Source organism: Barbus barbus (assembly GCF_936440315.1).
Source record: "Barbus barbus genome assembly, chromosome: 19".
NCBI lineage: Eukaryota > Metazoa > Chordata > Actinopteri > Cypriniformes > Cyprinidae > Barbus > Barbus barbus.
The window spans coordinates 8,435,957-8,458,111 of NC_136747.1; the positions used below are offsets into that span (position 1 = coordinate 8,435,957).

At 34.8% G+C, this 22,155-nt stretch overlaps 1 protein-coding gene across 1 annotated transcript; it reads right to left on the reverse strand.

Annotated features, from left to right (window-relative positions):
• Positions 1 to 267: 267 nt before the first annotated feature.
• On the reverse strand, positions 268 to 21,999 carry LOC306884932 (superkiller complex protein 2-like). Its single transcript, XM_079441184.1, has 29 exons — positions 21,938 to 21,999; positions 21,544 to 21,665; positions 21,339 to 21,460; positions 21,134 to 21,251; positions 20,441 to 20,555; positions 20,283 to 20,357; positions 20,143 to 20,196; positions 19,715 to 19,872; positions 19,435 to 19,605; positions 19,150 to 19,295; positions 18,140 to 18,286; positions 17,963 to 18,047; positions 17,778 to 17,884; positions 17,536 to 17,682; positions 16,447 to 16,546; positions 16,136 to 16,348; positions 14,776 to 14,886; positions 13,317 to 13,428; positions 11,850 to 11,968; positions 8,925 to 9,056; positions 8,609 to 8,746; positions 7,702 to 7,806; positions 6,585 to 6,720; positions 6,295 to 6,421; positions 6,008 to 6,218; positions 4,553 to 4,663; positions 2,879 to 3,097; positions 1,612 to 1,752; positions 268 to 1,221 (listed from the first exon to the last, which is right to left on the reverse strand). The coding sequence occupies exons 1-29, from the start codon at positions 21,948 to 21,950 to the stop codon at positions 1,021 to 1,023; spliced, it is 3,756 nt and encodes a 1,251-aa protein (XP_079297310.1). The 5' UTR covers positions 21,951 to 21,999; the 3' UTR covers positions 268 to 1,020.
• Positions 22,000 to 22,155: the final 156 nt, after the last annotated feature.

The following is a 22,155-nucleotide window of genomic DNA, read 5'->3' on the forward strand; positions in this document are numbered from 1 at the left end:
GATATAAACTTGGCATTAGCTAAAATTGACATTAAAATACATACCATATTAATTTATGATGGTTTTACAATATAATATATGTAACTGTAGTATTGTACTTTGGGTTGTATGCAGCTTTAAATGTAAATCTAAAAATCAAATCTGATTCAAAATATTTAATATGTTCTGAAATTAGACCTGGACTAACAAAATACTGTTTTATTAATATGAAAAATGGGCCTAAATTGACTGCTAGTCACAATAGAGATGCATTTGTGAAAAACTCATATGGCTCTATTATAAACTTATTTATTGAAAGCAGAATAATACAAAAGTCGATATAAAATTCTTGAGACACTATGAAAACTAATCAAATATTCAGAACTGGGAAGACCAAATGTAAAACTTAATGAGTCATAAAAAAACAAAAAACATATGATCGTTTGTCGTATCGGAAAATTGTTTCATCCTCAACGATGTGGTTACAGTCCTGATTGATCTGAGGGCTAATTTATGATTTATTTTAATTTATGAACTATATTTAATGATAAAAAGTGGGTGCAGAGGGTTAAGAGAGAGCAAAAATGCAGTGCAACCAGAATAAAGAAACGCCCCTCATGACAAAAGTAAAATAATAAAAAACGACAGCAAATGTGAGAATAGCAATGAGATCAACACACAAACATAAAAGAAAACATCACTGCAGTTCTCATTAAAATGCTCACAATGCAAAAGCATTGTATAATTTTTAGTTTTTCCGACAATATGGATGAATAACAATATGTTCCACATACAGCTCATTTTATTGCTGTACAATTAATTACAATTCATGGCTGATGTCAATCTCCATTTTATATTGAGATCCCATCCTTGGTCAGCTATGAGGAGTGAAATACTCCTTCACTCGCACATGCATACTCAACTCAATGTAAACATGCACTCAGTAATTCAAGTACAGTTTCTCAGGTCCATATTCTGTACGCTATAATTTGTATCCAAATCAACACACAAACACATTCTGCCTCTTGCTCTCTCTCTCTCTCAGTGTGTGTAGAGCGAGGCGGTGAAAACAATGTCTCTGCGTATGGCCAGTGAGGCTCTTTCCATCTTGCTGCCCAGGACGGAGTCGCCCACAATGCGCGCAGCCTGTCTCACTTCCTTCAGGACCTCGTCCAGCCTCTGGATGCAGCGTACGATCGTCCCCTCTTGCACATCCGTCAGCTGGGCAATCTCAGAAAACGGCTACCAAACACAACATCATTATACCAATAAGGTCCTATTTTGATAATGATTTTCTTTATACAAAGAAGAATATAGTATAGAAACTTTAATGTCATTCCATTACAAGAATATGATTATTTGTGCAAAGTGCTATTTTTAGAGAAGCTACATTTATTATAGATAGATAGATAGATAGATAGATAGATAGATAGATAGATAGATAGATAGATAGATAGATAGATAGATAGATAGACAGATAGACAGATAGATAGATAAAGTTTCATAATTAGGTCTTCCTTAAAGGATAAATTAATTATTATATAAAAACTATAATATCAAGTGAACTAAATGAGCACCATAACAAGGCCACTGTGGTGGTTGGATCATTTGTGTTTTAAGGTCAGTGCTCACCATGCCTCTTGCCCAACAGTATACAACCTCAGTCAGGCCAAACTTGAACTGGGCCACAAAGTCTTCAGCAGTCTGAGCTATCCCACAATCCCTCTGCAGCTCACCAATACGCTGCGCCACATTGAGCACTTGATTGATGCCCTACAAATGCAAGAGAATGGAAAAATTATTTATAATAGTGTAATACATACATATATACATACACATACAGCTATGTATGTAAAAAATTAAGAGACCGCTAGAAAATTCTCAGTTTCTCTGGATTTACATTTTATAGTAATGTGTTTGAGTAAAATGTAATTTTTGTTATATTATGTAAACTACTGATGACATTTCTTCCATATTTTAAATACAAATTTTCATTTTGAGCATTTTTGACAATTAGTCAAAATAACAAAAAGATGTCTTGTTTTCCGACATGTTTATATTCATTTTCAGACAACAAACAATACCAATTTTTTAACTTCAGACCTTTATAGAATAAAACTAATATTAACATTTTGCTGAAACCCATACCTAGTAAATACTGACGATTTTCAAGTGGTCTCTTAATTCTTTACATACATAGCTGTATATACATTGTATAATATCTTAATTATTTACTCATCATTTCATATCATGTTTTATCTTCAATTAAAGTTATTGTTATATGTGATTAATTCAGTTAATTAAGTGGCATCTTGTGCAATTAATTAAATTAGATGGCCTAAACATATAGATTTACATATTAATCATAGTGGGATCTCTCAGCACAGCACTGCGTCAGTTTCTTTTGTCCTGTGCTCCACTCTCCTCTCCATCTGCTGTCTAAGTGCTTACAGAACTAGAGCAAGGCAGGCAATGTAGTCATGCAGTCAAACTGCAGCTACACTACCTGTACACCCTCACCTCGCAGCGTTTGAACAGCAAGGGCTTTTTCACATTGGTCTATGAGCCTCTGTGAACTATATAACTCTTGTGTGTCATGACTTATTCACGGTCCCTTTAAAGCAATTCCATGTTTCTGGGCTGTTCGACAACACACACCTACACATTCGTGTGCGACTGCATCCTTTGCTAAAGGCATAAAGCTAAGCGGGCCGTATAAATTCACATCCTTCCATAACCATGACGACAAGAGTATCTGATGCTTTATATTCTGGCTATGGCTCAAATAAAATGCTTGATGTTTTTCATATGGGCATAATGTATTAGCATGTGTAATTCATAGAATCCTCAGCTTTTAATCTCCGGCGGTTGTGAGAATATGTGGCGAGCTCTGCATTACCTCCTGTAGCGTGTTGGTGATGTGCGGGTCTATCTGGGTGTTTTGCGTGAAGATGAGGCAGGACAGCAGGGCGGCGCTCTCCTCAGGGGCGAGAGGACTCAGTGTGTTCTCAAACAGGAGTTCAGTCAGCAGCAGCTCATGACTGCTGATCTGACACGCCACACGACCCTTCAGCTGAACCGCCCCAGTGCTGTCCACATACTGCAGCGCTTCCAACACCTGCGAATACAGCACTATACTGTTAGCACTGACTGTGGTTATAACATCTGTGACATTAGCAAACATTTAATGGTGAACAAAGCATGGCAAAAAATGGTAATGACTGATGCACAAAATATCAGCCGCTGTATCAGTATTGGGCAATATTAACATTTTCAGCGATTAATTCTGGTCTGATTAAGAATATTGGAAGCAAATAATATTAGGTCTTTTTTTTCTCCATAATTAGAAGTTTACACTTTTCTGTCCCAGGTTTCAAAGGCATTATACGGTTATCTATTTTGTCTATTGTACATACAATGATGGTGCAAAATTTCACTTGAAACTTAAAGGTATAGCTCACCCAAAAATAAAAATTTGCTAAAAATCTACTCAAGCCATTTAAGATATAGATGATATAGTTTGTTTCTTCATCAGAACATATTTAAAGAAGTTTAGCATTACATCACTTGCTCACCAATGGATGCTCTGTAGTGAATGGGTGCCGTCAGAATGAGAGTCCAAACAGCTGATAAAAACATCACAATAATCCACATGACTCCAGTCCATCAGTTAACAACCATCGCTTCTGTCCAAAATATGAACCTATAATCCATAATAATGCTTCCTCCAGTGAAAAAGTCCATCTCCTGATGTTCTCTCATATCTATATCCACTGACATATTTGTTTAGAACTGTTTTGGACTGATTTGGCTTGTAAATGGTGCTGGATCTGTGCATATTTCTCTCCTGATTAAGACAAGACGACCTTTTCACTGGATAGAGGACTTTATTTTAGCTGGATTTAAATTATAATTATGGATTTGTTTCTTACAAATACGCATCTTTTTGCTTCACAAGATGTTAATTGATGGACTGGAGTGGTGTGGATTATTGTGATGTTTTTATCAGCTGTTTGGACTCTCGTTCTGACGGCACCCATTCACTGCAGTGGATCCATTGTTGGGTGATGTAATGCTAAATTTCTCCAAATCTGTTCCGATGAAGAAACAAACTCATCTATATCTTGGAAGGCCTGAGGGGGAGTAAATTGTCAACATATTTTCATTTTTGGGCTTTTAAGGAATAGTTTGGCCAAAAATCCCATTGACAATTCAGTTGTTGTTTATTTACTCAGCTTCTTTTATTCACACATAAACATTGATCGAAGCACATATATAGAGCACAACGTTATATGTGAATAAAAGCCTAAATTAAATAAAACATGAAAATTTGGTCATTAATTACTTGTTTGAATTATACAGTACCAAACTTTAGTCTAAAAAGTATAAAAAGGTTATTGGCAGACCCACATATAATTAATGGACGCTAATACACACACACATCTGCATGTTTATATACAAAACTCTTGTTGTTATTCATTTCATGACTGCATATCAAAGAACATATTACTGTGCTACTGAAACATATCCATTTATAACATGGTCATGCAGCAGAATGAGTAGATGGACTGACCATGATTCTCTGATGATAGTCCGGCAGCAGTGTCAATGACTGATCTGACACCAGGAACAGAAGCTTGTCAAGCTCCTCCTGTACACTCATCCTCTCCTGCACACGCGCAAACTGAGCAAGATATTCACACACAGAGAGAGAATTTGAAAATGACAGTGAGAGAGAGCGAGTTTATCACTCTACTCCATCAGCGCACTGCAGAAGGCGAAGGCTGGAAGTGATTACTGAGAGCTAATGAGACACATCCTTATTCCTCCCTGCCACTGTCACACTCAATAAATGAGAGTCTGTGCACTTGGGAGAGTTACTGTGCCAAATTATTAAATATGGGTGAGAAAATACAGTCGAGGATACATTTAGATTAGAAATGACATTTTTTTCCTTTTGTCTGCACAGTGGATTTGGACATGACCTAAAACAGAAGGAAAAACACTACCAATCAAAAGTTCAGGGCGGTAAGATTTTTGAAAGAAGTGTCTTTCTTACTCTGTAATAATATTTCACAATATTACTAATCTAAAACAACGGTTTTCTATTTGACTGGCTTTCTGAAGACAAATTTAAGACTTTTTAGAACCAAGTAAAAAACTTTAAGAAATAAATTGAATAGAATACAATACATCAATATGGTCTGTAAATGTCTCGTATTAGCAATGCTTTAAACTATAAAAATAAGTGCTGTCAAACGATTCATTGTGATTAATCGCATCCAAATGCATATATAAATACACACCAATGCATGTATATATTTTTTAAAAATATGTTTATATATTAAATATAATGTATATATAATATAAATTCTATGAATATAAATATATGCATGTAAATACATGTAAATAATTTCAAAATATATACTGTATATATATATATATATATATATATATATATATATATATAAATATACACAGTACATACAGATATATTATGTAAATAATATCATGTAATCGTTTGACAGCACTAATAAAAATACAACATCCAACTGATCTAGAGTAAAAAAAAAAAAAAAAAAATTGTCTAGATATTCTTAAATCAAAATACATTTACTTGAAAAGCAAAAATACATAAAATAAAAAGTCTTGTTTTATGAGAAATTGGTCAAAATGAAGTGAGTTTGATGATTACAACAAGAACAAATACCTTCCAAAAGGCTCAGAAAAATCTATTTTATTTAAAAATGGAAAACATGTTGAGAACAGATTTGCTGCTTAATATTTTTGCGGAAATGTTATTAATTTGTTTCGGTTTTATTTGTTTATTTTTTGAAGAATAAGAGGTTCAAGAGAACAGCATTTATCTGAAATATAAATATTTTGTAACATGTCACTTTTGATCCATTTAATTCATCTTTGCTGAATAAAAGTATTAATTTATTAAAAAAAAATAATAATAATCTTACTGACCCCAAACTTTTGAGCGGTAATGTATGAATGTGACACATGAATATAATAAACAGACCTGTTCAGTGAAGGTGGGCGAGTGGATGCAGTGGAAGTCTTTCAGACAGTCCTGTAACACTCGTTGCCTCATTACTCCCTCCACCACATCCACACCCTTCAGGTGCAGGTCATTCACAGGGTCAAGGGTCATAATGCCATTTGGATTGGCCTCAGCCAATCGCAGGAGCTCCTGAGTTGCTGTAGAAATAGCCTGACCTGGTGGATCCAGTCTAGAAAGGCAAGTTTATTAATTATCAGTACCACAGTTCAACTAATGCAAAACAATCGAGATGAGCACATACACACCTGAAGCGTGGCTGCTGTCTTTTATTGTAGTTGTCGATGATTCTCTCTGGAATGACCTTGAGGGTTTTGGTTGTGATGGCAGAGATGTCCTGCAACTTCAGTTTCTGCACCGTATGACTGCAGGCTCCTACACACACAGTCACACTGTAATGACACTTTAACAACAAAAGCTGTAGAACTAGGTGTGACGTTCATGACGTCACTCTCCAATCTAACCGGTGGTGATTTACTGTGTGGGCAGGTAAGATTTTGGGGTGGATGTGATGCTGTGTATGTACATGTCTGCTCACCCTCTGGAATAAACAGTGAAGTGCTGTAGATGGGATGGAAGACTTTATTAGTCTGATCATCACCCGCCGCCTCCTCATTACCCTTCTCACAGATAATAAGCGCGGTGAAAGTGCGATTTACTGCATCGTTGGACACCTGTGGGAGGAGATGATGGGAAAGAGAGAGAGGAAAGCAAATAGGAGAGTGTGAGGTAAGCTGTGCAACTTTCTACTTAAGTTGTCCTCTCGGAAACACACTACTGTTCAAAAGTTTGGGGTCATTAAAATTTTTTTTAAAAGAAATTAAAGATTAAATTGAACAAAAGGGACAGTACAGGTAGTTACAGAATATTTCTATTTCAAATAAATTATGTTCTTTTGAATTTTTTTATTTATACTTGAACTTGAATCTATCCTTGAATAAATAAATAAATAAAAGCAGCTGTTTTCAACACTTATAATAATCAGAAATGCTTCATGAGCAGCAAATCAGCATATTAGAATGATTTCTGAAGGATCATGTGACACTGAAAACTGGAGTAATGATGATGAAAATTCAGCTTTGCATGATGGGAATAAATTACATTTTAAAATACATTCAAATAGAAATCAGCTCTTTTAAGTTGTAATAATTTTTCACAATATTACTGTTTTTCATCACATACAGTAAATTCAGCCTTGTTGAACAAGAGACTTCTTACAAAAACATTAGAAATCACAAACTTTTGAAAATTTTAGTGAAAATAATAAAAAAATAATACTCCTAATTATATTTCAGGTTGTCTCCTATACACTAAAATTAGAAGAAAACATCCTTGATATACAGTCATAGAAATATGACTTTAAGAAAAAAAAACTATCCAGTGACACAGTTAAGGCTAACTGTGTGATGAACCATAAAGAATACAAAAATAACTTACATTCAAATAAAATTATAAACAGAAATAAGTAAAACAATTAATGCACTATTTTGTAATAACATCTGCAATAGTAATAATAACAGTGTTTGGTGGATTAAGTGGTGGTGCATCTTACCTCACTTTCCCCAAATGAATATGTGACAGTGTCAATGATCATTGCTGCAGATGTGTTTATGGAGAAGATGACAGTAAAATGTGTTCATTACTCAGTCACACACCTGTAGAATGACTCCCAGGGCGTTGTGATGCTGGCCGTTGTTCACTATTACCACCCTCCCCACAGACAGAGCTTTGAGTCCATTCATTGACTCCAGCACAGCTCGCTGCCACACACACACACACACACACACACACACACACACACATTACTATAAAAATATAATGCAATTTATATATGTATATATTTTTTAAATGTTATATAGAAATAATAATATACAAAAAAATGGTATGTATAAACTAGCTAAATGTTATCATAATGACTGTTGTTTTATTTAATTAAGAAGAATGTCATGTCTTTGGTGTTATATCACCTGTTATAATAACAACACAGAATTGTAAATATTTGAACAATTCAAATCATATCAGTGTTATTTTAGTATTCATTTCATTGAAATACTAGAATAATTTTCATAACATAATTAGTTTTTGTTTTTATATTTTTTTCTCATATTTGTATACTTAAATGTTTTGTTGTATTTTTTTTTTTTTTTTTATTAGTTTTTAGTAAATTTGTAAGATGTCCATGTAGCTTTTTATGTCAGTTTTAGTTATTTTAGTACATCAAATTAAACAAAATGAAAATGAGAAATGCTGTTTTAGCAACTAGTTGAAATAAGTTTTTTTATTTATTTTATTTCAGTTAAAGTTTTTTTTTTTTTTAAGCAACCAATTTTTTTCATGGTGTAAGTTTTTGTTCAGTAACCCTGAATAAAATTTAAATCAAGATCATTCTTTTTTTAATTTGATTAATTCATTCTGTCATTTAATATGAAATCAACTGTCCAAGGTTTTTCTTAGCTGGTTTGTAACTGAATATAATTGCTCAAATGCTGTGAATTGAGTGTACAGCTCTGTGATACTGCTCACTGTGCTCATATAAATGTGTATGTGTGTGTGTGTGTGTACCTGCAGGATCTCTGTGGTGATGCGCAGCTCTGTGATGGTGTGGTAATATGACAGTATATCAGATAACTGCCCCTCCGTGTCCAGCGGAGCGAGAGAGGAGAGTGTGTTTCTCAGTTCACTTATTCTCTTCTCGTGAGCCTGAGCAACACAAAGACTGTAATGACTTGGCTAACCGAAAGGGTTTCATAACATTTCATCACATATTTCATATTTCTGCCTTTTGTAAGATTGAATTACCGAGACAGTTACTGGGGCATGCAAACCCCACAGACATTTCAGCGTCACGCAGGGGCTGCTGGGAAATGAGGCCGTTTACCTGCGTATCCCTGTGGTTCTCAGAAAAGCTCCTCCTCATCATGTCGGTGACCCTCAGGGCCTCCACACGCAGCAGATTCAGGATCATGGTGTAGGTCAGTCTGAACTGAGACTGCAGGACTGTCGGCTTCCCCTGACACAGAGAGAAACACCACACATTAACACCATCTTTCTGTGCTCTTGCATATTGTGACATATCATGAAAATCTGACTTTTTCCGTGTTTAAGTGCTATAATTGGGTCCCCAGTGTATCTACCAACCCAGAAAATGTGAAAAAGAACAACCTAGTAACTTTGTTTTGGTAAGCTTTTCTCTGTAAGCTTTCCACTCTGTGATGTAGAAAGGGGATCTTATCATAATATTACCGCCCCTTAATCTGCAAGTTTCCACCCAAAGCACCGCCATTGTGTTTTTGCAAGCCACAGTGATGTACCAGTTCTAATGCCATGGCGAAAGCAAAGCATGCTAACTGTTCTGTCTTTGGCTGCACTGACGAGCACAGAACACTCTTTAGAGTCCCAGCCTCAGAGGAGACGAGAGCAGTGAATTTATTGATTTACTGCCACACAGATCGAATATAAACATGTGATTTCTTTCCCAGCTCTTTACCTTCACAGACATAACCGACTGTTTTTGTAACTCGTGTTTTTAACATAAACTTGCATGTATTTGACAGTTTATGCGCAAAAAGACATGAAAGAGAGCTTATTTTGTTACTCGCATGCCGTTTAACAGCCGCTTTCTGTGTGTGTGCTTCGGATGTGTGCGCTCAGAAAACACTATATCAGACCTTTAAACTGATATGGCTTTTAAACATGATAATCAAAACTAAACAGATGTTTTTTTAGCATAGTATCTGAGGTACAAGCTGTAAAGGCACAGCCCTAAAAGAGGACGGGAAGCAACAGCTCATTTGCATTTAAAGAGGCATTCACAAAAACAGCGTGTTTCTGCTTCCACTCAAAATAGGCATTTTCAAAATGATATAATAAATGATCTGTGGGGTATTTTGAACTAAAATTTCATAGACACATTCTGGGGACATCCTGAGACTTATATTACATATTGTAAAAAGGGACATAATAGGTCTCCTTTAAATCAACCATCATCGATTCATTTATTGATTGCCAATATTTAAACAAAGACTATGGCGCACAGACAATAACAAATTGGCTTCAAACCATGAAAATAATAACATGAGGACACAATGTAAGGATGTGTGTATCATGATAGTCTTTGTGCTCATCCAGGGTAATTAGAGTGAGGAAATGGAGTTGATATACAGCGGAGATCCAATCACACAGCGGCCCACACACTGTGCATTATTACAGCATCAGCTGCTGTTGCCATGACGTCCATGACATGGAGCTGATCAGCACACAGATTACTGGCCCATTTGAGAAAAAAAAACGCATCCCGCATGGACTGGGTCAAACTCATCAGCAGCTCAAATGGATGGGGAAAAACAAATGTTTCATGCTCTTTGTATTTTTGGAGTAATTTTGGAAATTACTCGTAAAACTAACTATATTATTACATTTTCTGAGGATCTGCCTGTGGAAAACTCACCACCATGATGCTAGGCGTTATGGGAGATATTGCTATGCATTTCCAAACATGTCAGAGTATCTTAAACATATCACTGAGGTGGTTTCTGACTGATCCAATTCAAAAGAGTCCAGGTCTCTATATAACAGATATTCTGGCCTCTGAAAATGAATCGCTGCCTCTTCAGTGTAAGTCTACAGGATTTAATTTATTACCTTACAAATGAACAATTAAGCTAAAACTAATACTAAAACTATTAAAAAGCATTTTTTTTTGTTAACTCAAATAAAGCTGAAATAAAATAAATCAATTATTATATGCAATACTTAAAATCATCAGCTAACTGAAATAAGTTGAAGTACAAAAAATACTTTACTTAATGCTTTACTTAAAGATAAAATGCATCATAAAGGTATTCATAGTGTATTTTGTAATGCATTATACTTTCTAAAGTTGTAACAATGAATAGATAAGTATTATAATGCATTATGAATGTGATTACAATCCTACTATGCATTATAAGGTGTATTACAAGGCATAATTAATGCATTAAAACTACTTTCATAATGCATTATATATAAAGGCTTTAAGTGAAGTTTTAATATTTTATATAGTATATCAAACAGTATAGTATATTACATATTATATATATATATATATATATATATATATATATATATATATATATATATATATATATATATATATATATATATATATATATTAAAAAGCATTAAAATGTCAAATGTACATAATAAAACAAACTAAAATTTAAAATTAAAGGTAATTAAAAATATGAATATTAGTAGTACAAAATAACACGGATTCACTAACACTAATAACACTCAAAATCAGCCCTCACAACTGTGGATGCTGGTATGTGCAACGTGGAGAGCAAAATGACATAACTAGTGAATGCTGGTGAATTTTCGAGCTGGAATGGCAGTGTATGCGGTCAGGGACAGGGTTAACTGACTGAACAGCTGTGATGTGAAACACTGAGAGGTTAAAACAGCTCCAGCACGCTGGACACTCTAATGAAGAGGAGCCCATTCACCCACACTCCATCCACAAGAGGACAGAGGTGCACTCACACGCTCAAAGACCAGCAGCGTTTGTATTTAGCTCCAGATAATAATCATAATAATCAGGCAGTGATTTACAAAGAGGAGATGCTACAGAGAGTGCTACAGTAATGGTTGTAAAAATGGAGGACTTCGCTAATCATGTCCATTTTAACCTTTTTTTAAAAATTTTTTTTTTACATGTTTCTGAGTTTTAGTCATCCTGAGGAGAATCATCAGCAGTGAGACGTCAGGCCTGACCCTTAGGTGAGAGATGTAGGTGTTTAACACAGACTCAGACTGCAGTACTGACCAGCATCATGGCGTGGAGGTCTCCCATATCATGAACTCCAGCCTTACAGAGGATGATAACGGTTCCTGTAGCATCCAAACCTCTTCTGCCTGCACGGCCCGCCATCTGTATGTACTCACCTACACACACACACACACACACACACACAGTTTAGTACTGTGATACTCTTGATCAACATCAGACTAAACCAAAAAAAATCTATACATTTGCATATATTAAACAACAACATTGAGCTTTGGTTTGAGGCCATTAAGATTTTTTGGCATTGTGACGCTATTTTCATGACAATTATTAAGGGGGAAAAAATCTGTGAATTTTATTTTAGATTAAAATAATCATACATTTAATACAACAAATATTACCATGATAGTATCATTTAAAGGTTTGGAATCAGTCAGATTTAAATTAATTAAAAGTGCCACTAAATACTAAATCTAATGTTACAAAACATTTCTGTTTCAAATAAATACTGTTATTTTCAACAGTTTGCACAAAAATATTAAGCAGCACAGCTGTTTTTAACATTAAAAATTACATTTTAAAATACATTAAAATAGAAAACAACTGTAAGAATATTTCACAATATTACTGTTCTTACTGTATCTTTGATCAAATTTTAAAACATTAAGAAATGCTAAACTTTTGAATGGTAGTATATACTTAGAATTATCTTTCACAGTTAATATATCTGTTTTTAATTACAGTATTTGTTTTACATTACAGTAGTTTACTGGGAGAGAGTTTAATTGTCATAAAAATGCCTTTGAAAATGTTCCTAAAAGGGGTATCGTTGACTTAATTTTTCATTGAAGTAAAATTTTCATTTTAGTAAAATGTATAATTGTCTTGTAAATTTACTTTATTTTGGGGGGTGAAACATGACCCAGACATGCTTTTGATATGTATTGTCACATTTACCCAAATGTTTTATGAATATCTATTTTGTCTGTCTTGTGTACTTTAGGCAACATGCAAAATTATTTTGACGCAATGGCTAAAACAGAGCCATCTATACTCAAACGTGTGCTGCATCTTTAAAAGCGGCCAGCTATATTCTCTCCCTCTCCCCCTTTTCCATACACACTATTATTAGAAGAAAAATAGACAGAAGCAAACTCAAGCATCTCTCTCACACACACACATCAAAGGCCTCCTGCTGTCTTTCCCCCAGTCTGACTGCAGTCCAGTCACATGTGCACAAACATCTGCACTACTCCAGCATAATTAATCTGCTCATTCATTAGAGATGGCTAATTCATCAAACACCTGGCCATCAGCAGTGTCTGTCTGCCTGTAGCGCCTCCGCCAACAAGTATCTGACGGCTTCTTATAATGCCTATTGTTATGATAATACAAATCAATTATCATTTTAAATGAGAATAGGCGTGCTTAAGTCAGGATATGTTTGGACAAAACAGACATTTTGTTGTTTGTAAATGTAAGACAGCAAAGGAGCTGAGTTTTTACCGGGCAGCAGGTTTCTGAAACCCGTGCCGTCATGTTTGCGGATGCTGTCGAACACGACGGTTCTGGCAGGCATGTTCACACCCATGGCAAACGTCTCTGTAGCAAACAGCACCTGAAAGAGAGAAAGACAGTACGTTTTGTCGTTTTGTCTTTAATCAAATATACAGTTTTGCTCATAAGTTTACATACCCCTTGCAGAATGTGCAAAATGTTAATAATTGAAAAAAATAAGAGGGATCATGAAAACCGCATGTTATTTTATATTTAGTACTGTCCTCAATAAGCGATTTCACATAACAGATGTTTACATACACTCCACAATACAAAATAATAACCAAATTTATAAGAATGACCCCATTCAAAAGTTTACACACCCTTGAATCTTAATACTATGCGTCATTTTCTAGATGATCCACAGCTGTTTTTATATTTTGTGATAGTTGTTCATGAGACCCTTGTTGGTCCGGAGCATTTTAACTGCCTGCTGTTCTTCAGAAAAACCCTCCAGCTCCTGCACATTCTTTGGTTTTCCAGCATCTTCTGCATATTTAAACACTTTCCAAAGTGACTGTATAATTTTGAGATCCATATTTTCACACCGAGGACAACTGAGGGACTCATACACAGCTATTACAAATGGTGAAAACATTTACTGATGCTCAAGAAGGCAACACAATACATTAAGAGCAAGAGGGTGTAAACTTTTGAACAAGATGATAAATTGTAATTTTTTATTATGTTGTTAAAAGATCATATTTTCTGAATTTGGTACTGCACTTAAGAAGCTACATATATATTTAAATGTTTCCCAGAAGACAAAATAAGTACAATTTACCCTGATCATCCAATTCAAAAAGTTTACATCCCCCAGCTCTTAATGCATTGTGTTGCCTTCTTGAGCATCAGTAAATGTTTTCACCTAATATAATAGTTATGTATGAGTCCCCAAATTGTCCTCCATGTGAAAAGATGGATCTCAAAATCATACATTCACTGTTGGAATGGGATCAAATATGCAGAAAATGTTGGAAAACCAAAGAATGTGCAGGAGCTGGAGGATTTTTCTGAAGAACAGCAGGCAGTTGAACTGCTCCGGACCAACAAGGGTCTCATGAACAACTATAACTAAACAGTAAGACATCGTGGATCATCCAGGAAACGACACATAGTATTAAGATTCAAGGGTATGTAAACTTTTGAACGGTGCAATTTTTATAAATTCAGTTATTATTTTGTCTTGTGGAGAATATATAAACGTGCTATGTGAAATCGCTTATTCAGGACAGTATTAAATAACAAGATAACATGCAATTTTCATGATTCCTCTTATTTTGTTAAAATTATTAACATTTTCCATATTCTGAAAGGGATATGTAAACTTATGAGCACAACTGTAGCTATAAATTTAGCTTTTGTCTATTCATATATAGCTTGTACAAAACAAGTCCATAAAACAAACCTTTACTAAACCTCTGGAGAAGAGCATCTCAATAATCTCCTTCAGGATTGGCAGGATGCCGCTGTGGTGAACACCAATCCCTCTCTTCAGCAAATCACGCATCGACAGGATCTGTGGTGAAAAAAAACAACGCTGATAAACACCATAACTCTATTAAATTGACTTTTAAAGGTGAACATTGACCAGGCTAATTAATCAACAAATATACTGAAATGTTTAACCTAATGCAGCCAATTTGTTTTTAAATTCATTACAAATTTTGTAAAAAGCATATCTTGAAAATGAAAGTGAAAGTGACGTGACATACAGCCAAGTATGGTGACCCATACTTGGAATTCATGCTCTGCATTTAACCCATCCAAAGTGCACACACACAGCAGTGAACACACACACACACCGTGAACACACACCCGGAGCCATTTATGTTGCGGCGCCCGGGGAGCAGTTGGGGGTTCGGTGCCTTGCTCAAGGGCACCTCAGTCGTGGTATTGAGGGTGGAGTATGTTTGGTATGTTTTTATGAACTCTTTGGTACAATAGAAAACAGCTTTAATATTTCACAATATTACAGATTTAACTGTATTTTTGGTCATATGGTCACAGCCTTCGTGAGCATAATAGAATTCCGGTAACTTTACTTTGCTTCATTTTACTTCAAGCCGTTATGTCTAACGCATTATAAAGGTATTCATAATGTACACTGCAATGCATTATATAATTTCATAAGCAATTGTAATCAAAGTTTAATTGCATTGTAATATTTGCAAATTCATTGTTACATCTGATATTGGTCGTTTTCGTGTGTTTTTATGCATTATACTTTTTTAAAGATGTAACTATGAATAGATAAGTGCTATAATGTATAATAACATTCATAGGATCATAAGATGCATTGAAAGGCATAATTAATGCATCAAAAACACTTTTTTAATGCATTAAATATAAAGGCTTTAAGTAAAGTGTTACCAGTCTTCTTTCAAAACATAAAATAAATGTACTGTCATGTAAAAAAAACTAAACATTATTTACTATTGTAATGCAAAAAAAATGTATTATTTAATTTTGAAAGACAACTTGAAGTATACACTACTATTTAGTACACACTAATTAACTTAGGACAGTTCAACAGTGCAGATAAAATGCATTAAATGAAGTTCCTAAAAACAGCCTTCACGTAATATATATATTTACTTTTTCACTTATTTAGTAAAATAAGTGTTGATTTAATTTCAGCATTTCTGCTTATCATTAAATTGAGTTATATATATCTGCATTGCATAGGGTATAGGCCACCTTGTTTTCCAGATATCAGAATCAGCCAATGAAAAACCGGTTGGACACTGGACCCAAATCTCATGTACCTGCGGTAACTGCCGATCGCCTCCTCTCAGCCTGGTCAGGCTCTTCTGCAGGAAGGAGTGGATCTCGCTCTTCTCTATGGAGCTGGTGAGGTCTAGAGAGGTCAAAGAGCGGGCGTTTTCATCACAGCGTGTCCGAGAGAAGGTGAACGCCACCACTGGAGTCTGCTGCCTCTGAGACAGATAGTTCAGCAGCGTCTGCCACACGGCTCGATCCTGGTGGAGCACAACGAAGATGAAGAAAACACCATAAAAACACTGTAGTTGTTAGATAACCAATTCAAAAGCAAATGACGAGAGGTTCAGACACTGACCTGACTGGCTGTTGTGTTGTGCTGCGATACATTCTTTGTGCCGAAAGACTGAGCATGTTTACTAGTGCGTTCCTTCTTGGCCTCTACTGCGGCATAGTAGCTGGAAAACAAGACATTTGTAAAAGCCCTTTGCTATATCTTTGGAAAACTTTTTCTGAAGTCCATCTACAATGTTAGTCAAAATATGTTAAACAAAGTTTTTTTGTGTGTTTTATACACCATTTTCAACTCTTTTCTGGCCCTTTACTAAATAAATACTAGTGTTGTCAAACGATTAATCGTGATTAATCGCATCCAAAATAAAAGTTTTTGTTTACATAATATATGTATGTGAACTGTGTATATTTATTATGTATAGATAAATACACACACATACAGTATATACTTTGAAGATATTTACCCGTTTATACATTTTTATATTCATATTCTTATATTTTATATTATATATATAAATATATTTAATATATAATTTTTTTTCTTAAATATATACAAGCATGTGTTTGTATTTATCTATACATAATAAATATACACAGTATATACACATATATTATGTAAACAAAAATTTATTTTGGATTAAATTAATTGTGATTAATCGTTTGACAACACTAATAAATACATGAGTTGAAATGTTATCTTAATTTTATCTCTAGCAAAAAAAAAAAAAAAAAAAGTCAAACAAGACAAACATTGTAATCACATTATAATATAAATTGATTTATTATTATTAATCCACATTCCAAATTTATTTTGTCTTTCATTTTATGTTTCAAATAAATGCTGTTACTTTGAGCTTTCATCAAAGAATTGTAAAAAAACAAAAAACAATAATAATAATAATAATAATAATAATATGTCACAGGAATAAGTTACATTTTAAAACACATTCTTATAGAAAACACTTATTTTAAATTGTAATAATATTTCATAATATTACATTTTTATTATATTTTTGATCAAATGCATGCAGCCTTGTTGAGCATAGTTATTTAAAAAAAAATATCTGAAAAGTAGAGTTCACTTGACATCTTGAATAAATCTGAAATGCATTCTTGTTTTAAAAAAACAGCAACTATCAGTGACGTAACGTACCCTTTAGTAAGGAAGTTTCCAGTGGAGTCCAGCAACAGGAAGAGCTCTTTCTGAGTCTTGGTGCTGTTGCCGGTATACAGATAGTGCTCTAGAGGAACAGGCCTTTTAATTGTGCTGATCACATAGATGGGCCGCTTCTTGATACGCCTGAGGACAGAGAAAGCACAGTAAAACCGTATGAGCCACACAATCTACATAGAGCAGGATAAAATCTGGTTTCATGGCTTTGATAATACACACACCCGATCCATTCACTGAACTCCACTGCGTTTGGCACTGTGGCACTCAGCAGGATGATGCTAACATGCTCCGGCAACATGATGAGCACTTCCTCCCACACCACTCCCCTCTGACAAACAACAACATCATATGAGATCTGAATGCAGTAAAGCATAACTGAACTAGATTTCTGAACTGAAATCATCACCTCTGCATCATTGATATAGTGAACCTCATCAAAAATGACCCATTCCAGATCTCGAATGACCTCGGACCCGTTATAGAGCATAGATCTGTTAGGAGGAAGACATATTGATTAACAAAGATTGTAAGAAAATTATGAATTATGAGTAACTGACATGAAGGCTTGCTATTGAATAATCACCTCAAGATCTCAGTGGTCATGATGAGACACGAGGATTCAGGGCTCAGCTGGACATCTCCAGTCAAAAGTCCCACATCCCCGAACGTGTTCTTGAAGTCTCGGAACTTCTGATTGGACAAGGCCTTAATGGGGGACGTGTAAATAGTCCTGTCAGGAGGAACAGAGATATTAGGGTGAGCCATTCACCTAACGTCATTTGACTTATTTGGCACATTTCACACACAATGGGAATTTAAAGTGCTTTACATTTATGTTTTTAACACATTTAAAAAAATCTAATTGCAAGTTTGGTGATCTTTTTTAAACTATCTAATATTCAAAAGTTTGTAGGTAAGATTTTTTTTTTAATCAGCAAGCATGCATTTGATTTTATTTTTAAAGTGCAAAGCAGTGTTATTTTTGTATCACTGATAATCTATTATTTTTTTTGTTGATATTTTGAATTTGTTGTTTTTTATTCTCTGATTTTATACTTTCCATTTTCACTTTAATGTTTAATTAAAGTTTTAGGATTTTTTTATGTTTTCATATAGCTTTTATTGATTTGTATTATTAGTTTATTTAATAATTTTAATATTTCAAATTAAACTAAAGTTAAACTATGAGAAATGTTGCCTTGGTAACTAGCTGAAATAGAAGTAAAAAATAAATAATTTTTACATTTGTTTTACTTTGGTTAAATTTATGGTTTTAGTTTAACTATAATAAACCTGCAGTAACCTGCTGAAAATTTAGCTTTGAATCACAGGAATAAATTACATTTTAACATGTAATCAAATAGAAATTAGCTCTTTGTATTGTAATAATATTTCACAATTTGACTGCAATAATAATAATATTTGTAATAATATTTCACAGTATTATATTACAATATTTACTCTATTTCTGATCAAATGGTGAACATAAGAGACATCTAAAGGTCTCATTCTTTTGAATGGTAGTGTAGTAAAAAGAAAATAAAAAATAACTGAAATGATGGAATCAGTTGACATTGGGTCTCACATACACACCTGGTCATGTGTTTCTGGGAAAGTGCGATTGCGTATTCAGCCACTACGGTTTTGCCAGCTGATGTGTGAGCCGCGACAAAGACAGAGTCATGAGCTTCGATTCGGAGAATAGCCTGCTTCTGAAACACGTCCAGCTTGAAGGGATACTGAGGGAAGAGAGAGAGAGAGAGAAAAACAACCCAAATGAACAAACCTTTATTTTAGCAAACTCACAAAAACCATGTGCATAACAGCAGCTTTGCACTAAAACATTGGAAACTTAATGAACATATAGTGAGTTCTGACCTTGAAGGCTGGATCAGGGATACGCTTGTAGAAGTCTTCACAGGGTGAAGTGATGTCCACAGGAACGGCCCATTTTTTATGGTCTCCCTTGTCTTCTTGCTGCGGTTTCTTCTTTTGCTCACTCAGACTTACTGTGTTCGCTGAAGGCTGAGAAGGAGAGTTGCCTGAATCCTGAGGAGTACATGTGGTTAAGAAGAACACATTTTGAAAACGACAAACTAAACAAATGAGTAAATGGGTAAATAAACAAATGAGGATTCTTTCTAAACGTCAGACACACTTTAATTCCCAGGTCCTCCAGGCTATTCGTTCTGGGAAGTTTAACAGTCTCCTCTTTTTGTGAGACTCCCTCTTTCTCCTCAGGCAGAGCGTCAATGGCATCCTCAAAGGTCGACAGGAGGGACAGCAGGTTCAACTCACTCTTCGTGGTTTTGGCTTCTTCAGAGATAGAAGATAGAATTAAAGAGTCCACTCAAAAATGAAAATCCTGTCATCATTTACTTATCCTCATATCGCTCCGAACCTCTAAAACTTTCTTTCTTCAGCAGAGTATTAGAGATTAAAGATCTTATGTGTTCTGCTGAAGAAAGAAAGTCAAACAAGTTTGGAAAGTAACTGAGGGGAGTAATTGATGATAGATTTTTTTATTGTTGGATAATAATGCACATCTTAAAGTGGGATGATAAGAGAGCAATAATGAAATCCGACCTTTGTCACTGAAGTCCATACCAGCCTTCAGCCCAGGAGGAACCGTCAACAAATCTAAGGCAAGAAACAAACTGTTACGGTTTCTTTTTCTCTCTCACAAAGTATTGTTCACTACTGACAAAACACAACAGACCACCAACCTTTCTCAAAGTCAATGTCTTCTTCCAGCTCTGACTTTTTCTTAATCTGCTCTAACGTCAGTTCTTCCATTCCACCTGCACAAGGACAGCAGAGTTTAAAAACTGGATCATTTTTAAACACAATTATGAGAAATGTCTCTAAATATGAATTACTGAACCTGGCAGGAATGGATAGTTTGTGTTACTCCCTCTCAGGCTCTCTGATGGGGGTCCAGGCTGTCTTTGTAATGAGAGAGAATTTTTGGCAGACAATCCTGTGTCCTCTAATAACACCTGACATAAGAAAAAACAATGTTATATTCGTTATAAAAAAATAGATTATATTTTAAAGAACATTTACTGTGGTTTCCTTGTCCATATTTTAAAAAAAACAAAGAAAAAAAAAAGGAATTTTAATTTAAAGATGAAGAGCATATTTTAGGCAACACAAAATAATGACCGCAAAATAATGATTGTTTCCAAACAGATTTCCATTGGCTGGGCAAACAGATAGTCTGACACCATTGGTTGAGTTGGAAGATGACAATATTGGGACGTTCAAATAAACAAAGCAATATTTTTATGAGTCACAGTTTTTACATTCTTACAGAAATCAACCTATTGTGTTTATTAATGTTTTAAATGAGCTTTTATTTTCATTGTTTTTTGTACTTTTTATTTGTATTTAAATATTTATATTTAATTTATTTTTATTTCAGTTTGAGTAATTAATTGTAATATTTTAATTAGTTGCCAAGGCAACATTTTTAGTTTTTATATTACACTGAATCTATCTTTGAAGATGAATATGGAATAAGAAAACAAACTTTAAGATCGACAAACAGAATGTAGTAAATGTTTTCCAGTGTTACCTCAGTGAAATCCAGCAGCATACCGGTGGTGGGATCTCTGACCACAGACAGACCAGAGTGCAGTGGAGACAGCGAGCAGAGCAGGAGTGAGTCCACCTCTTTGTCTCGCGTACTTATCCTAAAGGACACATTTGTAATAGACAAAACTGAGTAAAGATATGTCGCAAAGACAAGCACTATGTTCTGCATGTGTCTCATTTCATACTTAAGGAACTTGTGGAAGGCATCATCTACATCATGTACCGGAAGCCAAGCAGGGTCTTGGAGAAAACGCTTTTCTACCTCTGTTTTTAGATCCAGACAAGTAGGAGGGAGCCCATGGGGAAGCTAAAAAAAGAGAAAGATTATAGAATCTATGTATATAACACAAATGAATCCCACTATTATTTTAGTACTATTAAATGACTAACCGTGCTGTGTGGAGGCAGGGGTTTGTTTTTGGGCAGTGGGTGTGTGATGAGCTCAAATCTCCCCGAGCAGCCCATCTCCAGCAGAGACAGGGGCAAATCATCAGGACCCACTGGGGGCAAATCTGCACACAGAAGAAAACAGCAGTTCAACAGTACCACTGCAACTACAGGCAAATACAAAGAGTGACACCAAAATACTCATAAAGCCCATTGGATCATTACTGTCAGATGCAGTTTGGCAATGTAGTTGCTGTGATGGCTGTCATAGGAGCGAATTATGACACAAATCAGCTAAATCCAGAACTAGCTGCTAATCATATTATTACACCACACCAGGTAAACACGCAGAATTACACATCTCAAATAAAATAAACTACTACTATGTGTTCTATACCTATTTTGTCCATGTCACTCTGCAGTTCTTCAGTGTCAATAAAGTATGAGTCCAGCAGGAAACTGCGCAGAACTAAAGGGACGGAAGTTTTTATATTTTTTATTTTTTGTTTCGTTTAATACTTTACAGCACAATGTTATGTGTGTGTGTGTGTGTGTGTGATCTAAAATAAATTTACGTTTTTAATATACTTCAACAAATTATAAAAATTAAATAAT

Bases quoted from the DNA above. Each gene is read 5' to 3' on its own strand.
- LOC306884932 (XM_079441184.1), bottom strand. The intron at 16,547-17,535 runs GTACGTTACGTC...CTTGTTTTCCAG, and splicing joins GGAAACTTCCTTACTAAAGG to CTACTATGCCGCAGTAGAGG. The intron at 7,807-8,608 runs GTACACACACAC...TGTGTGTGGCAG, and splicing joins TCACCACAGAGATCCTGCAG to CGAGCTGTGCTGGAGTCAAT.